Source organism: Acromyrmex echinatior, chromosome 4, assembly GCF_024713525.1.
Source record: "Acromyrmex echinatior isolate Ae372 chromosome 4, ASM2471352v2, whole genome shotgun sequence".
Lineage (NCBI taxonomy): Eukaryota > Metazoa > Arthropoda > Insecta > Hymenoptera > Formicidae > Acromyrmex > Acromyrmex echinatior.
The window spans coordinates 5,907,564-5,922,002 of NC_141855.1; the positions used below are offsets into that span (position 1 = coordinate 5,907,564).

Consider the following 14,439-nt stretch of genomic DNA (forward strand, 5'->3'; position numbering starts at 1 on the left):
ATTGTACGTCGCGAGACACGAGCGTGACTGGTGCTTCGACCGTGACGATCCTTCCTCTGCATCAAGTCCACTGCCGTCATACTTTTTCGATGTGTCTTATTTCGTAAAATCACATCTTCAGAAATGCGCGAGTAACTCTTGAAAGCTCTCCAAGCTGACGGTCGCTAAAACGACCGTGTAGCGTCGATATTTCAGAGAGTTTCGCGAATAAAAAGAATGGTCTCTCGGAGATCGAGTCTGTAACCTCCGTACACCTCTAAAGATACCGGAGCGTTCATTTAATTATCGTTTACGTTGCAATTGAAATGACGTCAAGCGTCATTTCTAACTGATTACTAATTAATGTTTGCATGCATGCATTCATTTGCAGTGTGAATTGAAACCGATATAATTTAGATGGGTTCATATTTCGGTATTACGTATTTATACAGGGATACTCCACCGTGCAACGTTTATTCAAATTGATAGAAGCACGACATTGTAAGGTACATCCGTACGCGGAAAATCGAAACTGGCTCACAATTATACCGGTTACGATTCTAGATTTTACAGATGGGATCTGCGGTCGACAGCGAAAAGCGACTCATTCCCAAATGTAATCACCCGAGAGGCTATGATTATTAGACGAGGCACTCGAATGCACATACAAGAAGCCGACCCTCCGGGGCCACTTCTTAACGTCATCGGCTTGATTAAGCCTGTCGGATAAGAGGCGTTATATATGAAGATTGAATTTAATTAGTTAAAAGGGCTGCGGCGCCGCTCCACAGCCAGTGTATTTACATCTTGAGACGTCCATTCCCGATGCATCACGTTGGCGTAGTAAACCACATGTAGCCGCTTCGTGAATAAGGGTTGAACTGGGCTATGAAGGCAAAATATACGTGTCGCAATGAATCATGAGGGGCTAACTTTATGAATCCGGTGTTTCTGTCGTAATTTTCGCTACGAATTTCACGATACAAGCATTTGCCACTATAACTGGCAATTCGGCGTTTGCTCGTCGGAATTATTCCGGGAATTATTACGGGAGATAATCGAGGTAAGAAGAGAGAGAGAGACAAGAGGAGAGAGAGATCAATTTGGACGGGAAAGAGAAAAGACGATGGCGAGACGATGAACGAATTGATTTGATTGGACAAGTCGATGACCGAATAAGAAATCTTCTCGAGAATGAGAAAATAAATGCGACGTAATCGACGGTGACGATCGAACTGCAAATGTGATTGCTACATCCCAAGAGAACCTTTTTACAATTTTCTCAGTATACGAGCGGATCTTTGCATATATTCAGAAAAAGAAGATGTACTGCTCGAAAATAGTGCATCGAGGACTATTGAAGTCTTATCAAATTCGTTTTACTTTCATTGTGCCCAGGAATATTGGAAAATAACGTCTTTACGAATAATAATATCTCTCGTTCAAGAAATAACGTTTGCCGGTATCGCGAAAAACGAAAAAGAACGAAAAGGCGTTTGCAAGACTTGTATATGAAAATATCGAAGTACTTACGAGTTTACATAAAATTATCCCATTCGGTTTATGATTCACGTAGATCTTTCTGCGATAACGCGCTTCTGTAAATGATTAAATATTGAATCGCCCAGGGCAATTCTATTCATCGAAAAAGGGCTCTTTTGAAGCCTTCGATGGCCCATGGGAACCAGCCAAACCATATCCTATTTGGCTCTAGATCAAAGAGCAACAGATATCCGACACGGCGAGCGATACGGGACTTAAAAAAGACTGGAAAATCCTTTCAAGGTATCTCCGACATCGTCACTTTATTTCCCGTCCTCCAATCCTCCTCGTGTAGATAAGAGAAGAGATGGAAGCGACAGGAATCTTTTGTTCAAGATTTTGTTTTAATTACTTTAATATGATTGTACAGCGCGATATCCGCGTAGACAAGTAGTAGACTGTACAATCTTTTGATCATGTCTTATCAGACATTAAAATATCTGTGCCAAGTAATATTATAAGCGGCATATCTATTATACATGAATCAAATTATTCTGAAAATTAATATTTATCGTAAGGAAAATATATGATACGACAAAAATAAAGACTATTGACTTTATTTTTTGCAATGCTCTTAGATTAACACCTTTATTAAACTTATTGGAAAATTTTGTATCGAGATATATAATAGCCTGAATAGCTCCTCGAAAGTTAAAATCAATCAATTTCCGTTTTTCCAACTTTTGCAGAAGTGGTACATATATATATATATACGAATGTTGCTTTATTAAACATTTATAACGGCACGATACAAGTTTCGCGTAAAGCGGCCATGTGATTGCTACGCATTCGTGGCGGAGCCGACGAAGTTACGAACACTTCGTCAGAAATGAGAAGTTCTTGACCACGTGAAAAGCAATTTTCAGCAACGATAAAGAGCCAGTTTTCCGCCTGTCGGCCGCACGAACGCGCTTTTCCAGGCGCGCACGGTGCGCTGCTTCACGAGAGAGAAATCATCGTCTCTTCTTCGCACCGTCCCACGGCCGAGCGGATTCTCCCATTGCACGCCTTATCATGTAACGTTGGTTTGCGAATGCATCATTTCGTAGAGTAGATGTAGATGCAAGCGGAATTCATAGCTGCATGCGTACGTTCGGCTTCGAGTTACCTAACGGAATGTCCCTATCATGTAGATACGTGCCCGTCTTAATCAAACTTTGACCTTGGTAGCTCGATCTGGTACTCAACTCACAGGAGGGTGGTGACTTATCCGATTTCATCATGAACGGGGAATGGTACCTCATCGGTGAGTTTCATTGAGCAAGTTTACCTGTCAGGCCAATCAGACTTTGCCTCTGTATTGGCACGTGTATTTGTGTCTGTATTTGTGTGCGTAAAGGAACGTGCCTATAGAAGGCTAAGAATAAAATCTCGAATCGACTCGATCGCGCGTTAATGAATGGATTCTACAGTGAATGCGGAAGTATAAAACGTTGATTCAAATATAAAGTATCTTTATATATCTATATATATATAAAGGATAAATAAAAATTTTTAAGAATTTTATTTGATTAATACATTTATTTAAAACAGATATATATTAGAGCAACGCTTAAGATATCAACGATTGTTTATGACACTTTGTCTCTCATAAAAATTGCTGATTGGAGATGAAATTCTAACCAAAGTTTGATTGATGTGTTATTTTAACGGTGAAATATCAGTCAAAAGGCTACTCTTTAATTATTATTAAATTTATATAAAAAATTAATATAAATATTATACTATGCGATGTTATAATTCTCACCGCACTAGTGTTGATATAAACATCAACATAACATAGTGTGAATTTAACACCATGGATATTTAATACTCATGGTGTTAAATTCACACTCATACTTTTTAGTATATATTTTCCTTTCTACATGGAACAAAGAACAGTTGAATAATTTTTACCTTACAAGACTAGTAAAAATATTCTAGCTATTTTTTGTATTAAATACTTTGCTAAACTTTTGACAAACTTTACTTGCCTGAAAGTAAAAATGTTGGAGAGATAAGGTAAAAAGTACATTACAATTATAAATCCATTCGATTTACTATTATATAATTTTCTTTACAATAAAATACAATTTAGTAAATCGTATTATTTTCAAGCACGAACAACTCTCGAAATTTATAAAAATATAAAAAAATACCTTACATGATTATACGACAATTGCATAAAACAAATAACGCAAATTTTAACACAAGTAGGCGCCTGTTTCTATATATATGGACTTGCTGATTCTAATGAAATTTACTAGAATTCTAGCGCATATTACTTTACATTTTTCTCTGTGTACGCATAATAATTGATTTTATTTGCACTTCCATAAAATTATTTTGGGAAGAAAAAATGATTAATATAGATATGGAAGAAAAGAAAGAAGTTAGTTTGACATAATTTAAATTTTCTCTCTGGCCGTTTCGCGTTCAGACTTCATCCTGGTGTGTTCTCGGCACGTATGCACAATGATATATACATACATCTACCGTTAATCCGTCGCAATTTGCGAATCTGTTTGTACAGCGTGTACATTGTGAAAGTACGGAATGGGAACGGAATTACGAATAGAATGCAATAATATATTGCAAGGAGCTATTATGGAATTCAACGATTCTATTTTCGGGCAGTAATTACGCGGCCACATCTCAACAGCTAAATGTATAATCTCTCATCTGCATTTTATTACATACGCAGACAAGATAACTATTAATTCAGGTTGTGTTCAATACGAAACGCAGGCATGAGATCACGAATCGTATACTTTTTAAAAGCTATAATTTCTCATCCGCATTTTACTACATACGCAGACAAGATAACTATTAATTCAGGTTGTGTTCAATACGAAACGCAGGCATGAGACCACGAATCGTATACTTTTTAAAAGCCATTCTTCATTTCCGAGACTTGTACTTACAACTTAACGAGCTCGTTCTCTGCTTCCGACTGGCTTTGCATCACATATTGAATGCATCGCAAGAAATAATACGAATACACAATTCAAGTTATGACTGTCTCCAAATCGGTTTATTAAATATTCACGAATATAAACATATTTGCATCTCAACTCTGTCAAAAAAAATATCATTATTTAAAAAACTGAATAATTTCCTCTTTCTTATCTTGAATCATATTACTGTTTGTTTATTCAGCGAAAATATTTTTTAAATTCTATATATTTTTTTATAATCTTCATCCTGATATTTATTCTAGAGCCACCTTCTGCGATAAATTCTGGCTTTTATAAAAGAAGAGGGGATATATTGCTAAACAAAATCTCTGTCACCCTGATTCGTTCCAGCTTCTCAGCTGGATTCTGGAACGCAAATTTCATTGGTGATACGAAACAGCGTCATTGGTGTGTAAAGGAATGCTGATGGAAGCCGTTAAGAAACCACAACTCCTCCCCTCTGCTTCTCTCTTCTCTTATTCCTCTCCGTTGATGTCATCCTAGAGTTCCTCGTTTTGCGTGAAATCACGATGTCGCGACTAAATAGAAATCGAAAGATTTTATGAAGCCTCCATGTCTCGGTGATGCCGCAATGGCGTATGACTTTATGGCGGTGATTTTCTATAGCGACCTAGCATAACGCTCTTTCTTTTCTGTATTCCTTCTTTTTTCTACCCGTCACTTATTGACTGTGTTCTTTTACGACTCCATTCTTTGAGCTCACATATCGGAAAGTGCTATTCTCATGTACGACGGTTTTCTTGAAGCGGATTCGGGACTGTCGACACGCCAAAACTGTAAAGAGAGATAGAATCTATAATAGTCTTGGTCTAGCATCTTGAAAAAAATCCCTGAAGATTTCCGCACAAGAGAGAGATCCTTTAAAAGAGGAGTGCATTCTCCTGAAACGGAACTGCAAGAGAGAAAAAGAAATGAAAATATAAAAAATAACATTGTGCTTTATTAGTTAAAATAATTTATTGAAACATATTGCTTGTTTACTATAACAATGATACAACAATTTAAAATTTTTCATTAATTAAAAAATGAAATTTTTTTATTGTTTGCAAAAAAGTGGAAACAAAGAGAAAAAGAAATAATTAAAAAAAAACATTTTATCTATCTATATCTAGTAATAAATAGTAATACTTACTGTTTACACTAAAATTGCATTTTAAAATTAATCGAGTTGTAATAAAATTAATTACAAAATTTTTTAATGATTCAAAATATTCAAACTTATTTTCTGGAAAACTTCTTTTACTTGTGTTGTTGTAATAAATGAATGATATATACAGTTATATTTCTGTTAATAATTTTATTAATGAATCTAATGGAAGTGAATGAAGTAATCTTTTTTTATGCAAAGTGAAAGAGATAAATGGAAGAAAAATTTGAAGCTAATTAATAAAACTCTGGCTGTTTAAGAAGTGATAGAGGCAAAGTGTACTCAATTACGTTGTCAAAAAATAAAACGCCTGAACACAGTTCGATGCCTTCGACCTGCTCCGACAAAATGATACATTCGATGCTCTTCTGTGTTGGTAGTCGACACAATCGACACCTCGACGTAATTAAGAGTGTCGTCCCTAAAGTCGTGTTTTCGGAAACACGTTACTTATCTCGAGGCAGGTGCATCGAGCGTGGTCCACGCGAAATACAAAGAAAAAGTGTTCTGAGGTACGAGCCACAAGGTACAGCAACAAGTGAGTGTCCGATACCGCGATGTTCGAGATCGATTCGAGAGTCCGTCCGATCGGAAGCTATTAAGAAATCCTCCATCTACGAAAAACATATAGAACGGTCAAAGGTCTCCTTTAGCTTTTAGTACATTTTCTTCGAGAAAATGTACTAAGTCGATAGGTGCATCGTATTTAAAATTCGCGAGGATGGCAAGTTTTGTTTTACCAGTAGCTTAACTCATCGCAATGGACTGGAACGGAAGCGGAAATTCGCAAATCCATAAGGTCTTTTTGTTCCTTATGAGTCGAGTCGTAATCCTAAGGTAGTTTAAAACAAGGCCGCGAGAACCATAGAAAAATTGTTACAGAAAGATCGACGTGACTCGCTCGCACGAATCTTTCGGTGCTGGGTGCCGCCATGATTTGACAACATTTACGGCTCTTTCATCAGTTCACGTAGCCTCGCGATAAAACAGATGGATGGATGATAGATAGATCCAAACTTTATGACTTGGGATTTTAATCCTCTCAAGACAATATAGATATAATAACAAAAAGTAAAGAAGACAAAAGGTAGCAATAATAAAGAGATATAGGGGTAGTGATATACTTATAGGCAAGCGGTTTATTATGTTCTCGGCAGAAGAACGAAAAATAGGGTCGGAATATAATAGCAAGCATAGAAAAAAAAAAGAAAATGAGGATTGGAACGTAATCGAGGAGTGCAATCGATAGGCAAGCGATTATACTCCGCCATATTGAAATGTATCCATGTCATATGTAGTCCCTTGGACAGATATGTCGGCGTGTACATCGGTGCTGGCACTTTTTCCAGGTATGCCGGGAAAGAAGAACACGTTAATATATCAATGCTGCCCGGAGCCGTACGTTGATGTCACATTCACGATACAGATACGCAGGAGAACCCTCTACTACTTTTTCAACCTGATCGTGCCCTGCGTGCTGATATCGAGCATGGCCCTACTGGGCTTCACCCTGCCGCCCGATTCCGGCGAGAAGCTCACCCTAGGTAACGTAACTCTTAGCATGCCTGCCTGCACACCAGCCAGACACACCTCTTCCTTTCTTTTCGGTTGGAATTGTTACTGTTTACACGATATGTAATATATACACAGTATACATTTAGCTTGGAATAAAAGCTCACAGGACACGTGTTTAAAATAAATCACGTATAAATTTTTTCACTTCTTAAGACTTTAATTTTCGCTAAATTACTTTCATTAAAATTACTTTCTAACGGATGGAAAATTTTTATTATGTTACCAAGTCGAAAACTTTGAAGTTAATTTATCGAGGAATTTTAGCTTATATTTTTATTGCAATTTTTTACTTGTAAAAATTTTTTTTAGCTTTAGCTTTCAAGTTGTATTTTCAATTAGTAAGTAATACCTTATTATTTAATGACAGAATTATCTTATTAATGATTTGATATAAAATCAATGTATATTTTGATGTATATTATGATGTATATTACACTGCATATATTACATATCTACACGTATTATACGTCTTTACTTTTTTGTAAGTATACTTTCCGTTGATACTTTATACTCTCGGCGCCACTGCTGACTGTCCTACGTTTGTTTCGTTTTTGACGACGGAAGAAAAGTAGTCAAGATCGACTCTACTTCGATCACGGACGACCAAACGACATCGCGTAACGTTTTCGTCGGGCGACACCCGTGTAACGGCGATCTATACAGCGAGACTCCATTTCTTTTTCCTCTCACGGATCACACGCACACTTTTCCGGTTGTTGTCGTTAAATCGTTTAGCGGGGCTCTCGATGTCTCGAAAGCTCTCGTTCCCGTATATTTATTATCGTCGATCTGGTGCGCGTGCACTTTCACTCGCGTATCGATTAGTCGAACATACCTTTGCAATTACACTTAGCCATCAACAGAGGTTTTATTGTCGGATTACTGGAAAAATAGGAGTCTGTTATTCTTCGGATAACATCTTCACATCAATTTCGACGTCTACTTTTCAACAATTTGCCGATTTAGATATATTCTTGTATTTATTATAGACAAATCATCTCCTAATGATCCATCTTGATCATCTAAATAGGAAATTAAGAAATCTCATCGTAGATCATGAATAAGTTTAATAAGTCGAAACAGCTACGTATAATCAATCGAAATCGACACTCTTTGCTGTTATGTCTATTCTTCACTTAGATAATATCGTCTTATTACGTGTTGATACATTTGGTGCATATGCATATCTTGCTAGTTTCTTGCCAGACGCCAGTGCGGTCGCCATGTTCCCTCGTAAAATCGCAATGTCTATGGGCGCCTTCGACATCTCACAGGCTTATACGTCCACATTTACGAAGGGTCGTTCGAGGAAGAGTGCCGCGTGATTTGAATTTTGGATACGTCGGGCAACCAGTACATCGCGTTAGCCTGTAAAGGCGTGCTGCATGTTACATAGCGCACCACGTATCTCGACATGTAAACGCCGTCGGTGATGCATATTTTAGAGGCTCCGCGCAATAAGCCTCTCTCGAACGGCTCCTTTGGTCCTGCAACGATAGTAGGCTACGTGAAATATTACGCGCTCTTCTCCACCAATTCCACAATGAGCGCTGTACTCGAATTGACCGATGGTATCGACGAATTTTGATGGATTTTCTATTCGAACGCGCGCATCTGCGGAGATCTGATCCATTTCAACAAAAATGTCCACGTTGACATTGAAGTGTTAATCCATCGAGACTGACGAGTTTATTAGCCGTTGAGAGTTCGAAGAATTCATAATTCGAGGCGATCTATCAATCGGGAATCGAACGGTCGATCAACAAGCGCTGGTAATACCGAAACTCTCAATTATTCAGGGTTAATACACGAATAACCAGCAGTGATCGCACCTTTCCACTGTTGGGTTCACCTTACACCAAAACGCCGAATGAACTGCATAAAATGACATCCGCGTCCTCGTGAATATTCATGGCGCACCGGCAGATCCAATCTCCGGCTCTCGATACCGCATCGGGAAAAGTCACCGACTCTTCTCGTCCAAGTTTTTGACATGTCAGAGATAATGGGACTTCTCCCTGTGGGATGGGTTCGCGCGATTTTCCTAAGATTGCGCGGGAATTGTGAACAGCACACCATCAGGCTTCATCATAAAGCCGAATACTAATCGTTTCCATCAATCAATTTTTTATTTTTACTAACTCTTTTCCACTTATTCGTGAATTCTCCATAGCGGTCTACTGTTTTTTTCTTGATTGTCTTGTGCGACGCTTTTGATCAGGCTTTCCAAACACGCTGGGATTGTCATGTATAATTCCCATCTTGTGTTTGAAGCAATCGATGGGCTCGATAAAATCGGACGAGACATCAAAGCGGGATATTAGAGAACCGTTTCGCCAATGTATTGATTCCGATTGCAAACTGGTTCCACAATGTATACCGTATATATACCTGTATATATGCCCATCAGTCGGTGTACGTGACTGTCGTAGTGACTCGCAGTCTGAATTATCAATTCTCGATACGTTCTCGATACTTCCTCACTTATCATTAATACCACCTTCATTCCGCGAGAGCCTCTCGTTATTTTTCACGCGGTATTAGCCGAAAATACACCCCTGTAATTATGATGGATCCATTACGAAATTCATGTCGAGTTCCTCGGCTGTTCTCCCATCTGTCATATTTAAGAGAATTTTCGAAAGCTGTGGCAATTACCGGGCGATATCTCTGTGCAGGGATGCCATATTTCCCCATTAATTTTTTCCTTGGAAACCTTAAATCATCTACAATGCCTCTAATACAAGAAATGTATTACATAAAGATATTATATGAATATAAAACACAATGCTTGTATTTTAGCAATTTTTTTGTTCAAATGCGATTGGTACACAAAGAAATGCATTGATATGTATTCTTATTATATTACTCTTTTTGTGTTTTTTTTTTATATCAAAAGAGAATTGCTAGTGACAAAATCTCACTTTAACCGCGGTCGGTTTCAGAAACGACTTTTCTCATTCGTTGTTCGAGAATTGAATTGAAATTTCGTGTGATGGGAAAACGACAACCTAGAATCGATGTCGAAACCGATTCGTGGCGTCGCCGTCACTGTCATCTCTCGTGTTCAAGACTGTTCTCGACAAACGTTATGGTGTTATGGTGTCAGAGACAAATGGACATAGCACACACTTTACGTCGCGTATTATTTTCGGTAGCTCGCAGAACGCACCGTGAAAATATTTCCTCTTGGCACTTACTAGCTCTCATAGACAAAGCTAACAATAAGCGCTAAATCGATGTTACTCCTAAAAATGTTGATTTAAGGTCGAAATTTTATTGGATATTACATTTGGCTTTATTATGACATTAATGAATTATATTAAATTATTTTATAAATTAAATTATGAAACAGGAGAAGAAATTTGAAACTTCCGAGTTTTCCCCTGAGATGTTCGATCGAGATGCAGATTATATAAGATGTTCCAGAACCATTAACCTTAATTAATTCTTTGACCAACTTGAATAAATTCCTCGAAGTGAAATGTCGAGGCATCAATATTACTCAAACTGTAAAATAGAAAGTAGAATCCTCTTAAAAAAGTGGAATTATTTTCAATTAGGAGAGCTCAACGGTCATTAACAAATAATGTTGATGTATATGCATTGTTTAAAATAAGATGATTTTTATTTATTTGAAAAATTTAAAGAATATTGAACATTCTGACTGCATAGAGTTTTCAGCAGCAGTGATAAAAGTTACAAAATTAGCATAATTAGTTGAATCAATGAAATAAAAAGAGAATGGTTTGGATATCACCTTATGAAATAAATATAAATATTAATAAATAAACATAAAGTTAATAAAAAATAAAAGCTAAAATTGAAACAGACAGATTACATTAAAGTTGAAATATATAAATTAAGAAAAACAATGTAAAAGATAAATTAAATACAATAAAGACATTATTAACAAGTCCGTTTTAAACATAGAGAAAACAACATGAAAGTGTCAATCAATATATAAAGAAATGTCCATAATCTATTTGTCATTCAAAGAGTTAAATCAGAAGTAATAAAAAAAATCTAAGCGATGTTGTCAGAAAGAAAGTTAAAATGGGAAAAATTCTAGAAATAATATGCATAAATCATTGTAATAAAATTCAAACATTTTTTTAACTTTTAATAATGTTATTTATCTATAAACTTTTTGGTACATCTTTGTTTCTGATTTTTGTGGATGCTGTGACACAGATTGTAGAGGAAAAATGGCCTAAGAACTATACGTGTGATACAATGTGCGATGGTAAATATTCTTCAATCGTATATTAGAAACTGATTAATTCAAATTTATATACAATTGCTTTATCATTATATTATACTTATTGCTCCAATCAATAAAATTACGTAAATTGTAGAAACGTTTAATAATTCCCATCATTTAAAATTTATCATTGAATTCAAAAGTAATCGTTATCTAAAAATTTTTTCTAATAAAATAAAATAATACGCTATATCTTGATTTTTTAGTTTTAAAAATAATACATGAAAAGAACAGTTTTGTTAAATTATTTAAAATTTTAGCTAGATACAAATCTGAAAATAATTTAGTTGGATCATCAAAATAATTATGTAGAACGCTCAAACTGGTTTGCTAAAATTTTTTACAGCATTATTCATCGTGCCTGTTTATTTTCCTCCTATAAATTTATTTTCATTGGTCTAACAAAATTATTTTCAAATATATCTAACTAAATTTTTAGATACTTCAGCAAAAAATATTTTTCCATGTTTTCATCTTCTTTTTCTATGAAAAAATTCAGTATATCTTTCGCTGAAACAGTTGTCATAAAAATTAAAATAAATATATATTCAGATACTCGTTAATTCATATAAGTGCGATCTCGACGTGATAAAAAAAACATGTACAATGCACGAGGTACACTGTAACAAACGTCATTGTTGCGTTAGAAATTGACTGAAGAGACAAGAAGCGAATACGCGACCATTCCGTATATAAAAATATATAAAAACAAAGATACGTACGCGAATATGGGTAACGCTCACATGCACGTATATTTTCATTCTCCGCGATCTATAGAGATATCGGATAAAAACTAGGCAAACTATAATCCTGTTGAATTTATGTTTATCTGTCCGTGGGAGATAAATCCCACTCGGCGTACTTTTCCATCTTCCTCAAAAGTGCTCGATCTATCCTTTTTTACATCCTACTTCACAATTTCTGTTCGTACCTAAATGCAAATGAATCTTGGATGCATTGTCAATCTTATTCTTGACATACCACGATCCAGTAATCATACTAAATAAACACCATAACGCAAGTGCTCGGCGAGCTTTCGGTGCGTGCAATTTGTGCTTGACGTTGTCGGCTATGGCAAGTTACAGTAAAGCCTGGCATTGCAACACGGCTGTATGCAAGGTACCTCATTATCACGTGTCATACTTCATAGGGTAGTTCCTGGATATTATCACGACGAAATACGTTCACGTCTATGCATATACATTGTGCGAACGTTGCTTAATCCTTAATCATTCGCTAAGCACTAACAATATCTTCTATTTCTTGCCGATTTCAATGATAATTAAAGCCGATCTATTTGCACAAAGTTCAACACGAACCGTGTAATTCAACTGGATGAATCGATTACATACTTCCATTATGAAAACCAGCTACCATTCATCAAGTTGAAATTAAATCTCAGAATTTCAGAGCAGTTTTTACACGAACGTTCGTTGTGCCGATATCGTAAAAATGAAGCGAGTTAATAATTACACGTCGCTCTCAATTTAAAGCTGACTCTAGAATTTCGTTTTTCTGTATTTAACGATAGTCAAGGTTCACCAAATAAAATCCAAGAAATTCAGCGGCGATTTTATTTAGGTGAATTCGATAGTACTCACTGTCTTATTAAGAATTCTACCAACGTACTGTCGTATTCTTTCGCAAAGTTTCCCTACGCTGCGCTGGATAAATGAGAAGTCGTGTGAACGAGAAAAAAGAGATGCGAATAACTTTTGCGTTTCGCAGCCTCTGTCGTTAATTCCGCAAGATTATCCTCACGTGCGCGTCGACGCAATTTCCGATGACGACGTCATTAGAGTAAACGAATAACTTCTTCGATGCCGACAAACTTTCAACTTTTGATGCACGTTCTTACTGCTACGACCGCCGATTTTGCGCGCGCTGTTCTGACATTTTAGGGAATTGCCTCAATGAAATCTCTCGTCGATTCAAAACTAATTATCTCTCTTCGAGTAATTTTTCGTTAAAATTTAAATATTTCTCAGGTTCTGTTAAAACTGTTACATTTAACAAAACACGCAAATTCACATTCAACAATATTTTAATTAATATTTATCCATAGGAAACCGCGCATTTCTAATCATTTGGAAAATGCGGAAGAAAAATTAGAATTAATCGAGGATGAAAGACGCTCATTTACAAACTTTTTCTATAAATTACTCTAATCTGGTGGCTTGACTACATTTTGCACTTTCCGATTCCCAAAAGAGAAACGTATATAGATTTTCTGAAACTTACCTTGCGATTCGAGGTATTCTGCGGTACTTCCCAAGAGTCTAATTTGTACGAACGATATATCGTACGAATACGAAAATTAAACGAGCGCGAATGTCTTGAAAATTATCATGATTACCATTGCTCTTTAGTGCGCGATGTGAAGATATCATACATAAAAGCTCAAACATGTTACGCCATAACTTTAACTTCATGAAAATAATCTACTTGAATTTGCTCGTGATGAGTGTAAATATGTATTATTCATTGCCTTAATTATACATTCATTAATCCCTTTAATTTTGATGTTGTTTGTAATATAATAAATCATTAATTTTACAAATACTTTGCAGAATGTTGAATAAAGTACTTAATATAAGTAATATAGATATAACACTGTTAAATGAATTATTGACCAGGAAATGTTTAATATAAATAAATGAAGAAGACCATATTCAGTCAAAGTAAATTTTGATATCTAATATTTTTACGTAAATTTTACAATTTCTAGCAAATTGCACACAAATTATTTGTTAAAATCGATGGAAAATCGAAGTTTGTTGGCACAGTTTTCATAATTTTGACATTAAACTTTTTAAACAACTAATTATCATGATTAAAACATATAATTATGATAGAGAGATCTCTACATTTTCATGTTAGGAACGATTCTGTAAGTTTAACTTTGCAGTAAGTGAAATACGAATATGGTACATTACAAGTATAACTAGCTTGCCTAATGTAAGTTGATACATTCA

The 14,439-nt window shown here is 35.8% G+C and overlaps 1 protein-coding gene across 5 annotated transcripts in view; it reads left to right on the forward strand.

Annotated features, from left to right (window-relative positions):
• The window catches only part of nAChRalpha6 (nicotinic acetylcholine receptor alpha6), a 264,238-nt gene that overhangs the window by 156,202 nt on the left and 93,597 nt on the right, over nt 1-14,439 (forward strand). For all 5 annotated transcript variants that reach the window (XM_011068078.2, XM_087405320.1, XM_087405318.1 and 2 more), the window contains exons 7-8: nt 2,692-2,767; nt 6,975-7,169. In XM_011068078.2, the coding sequence (XP_011066380.1) occupies nt 2,692-2,767; nt 6,975-7,169 (271 nt within the window). The remainder of the gene's footprint in view (nt 1-2,691; nt 2,768-6,974; nt 7,170-14,439) is intronic.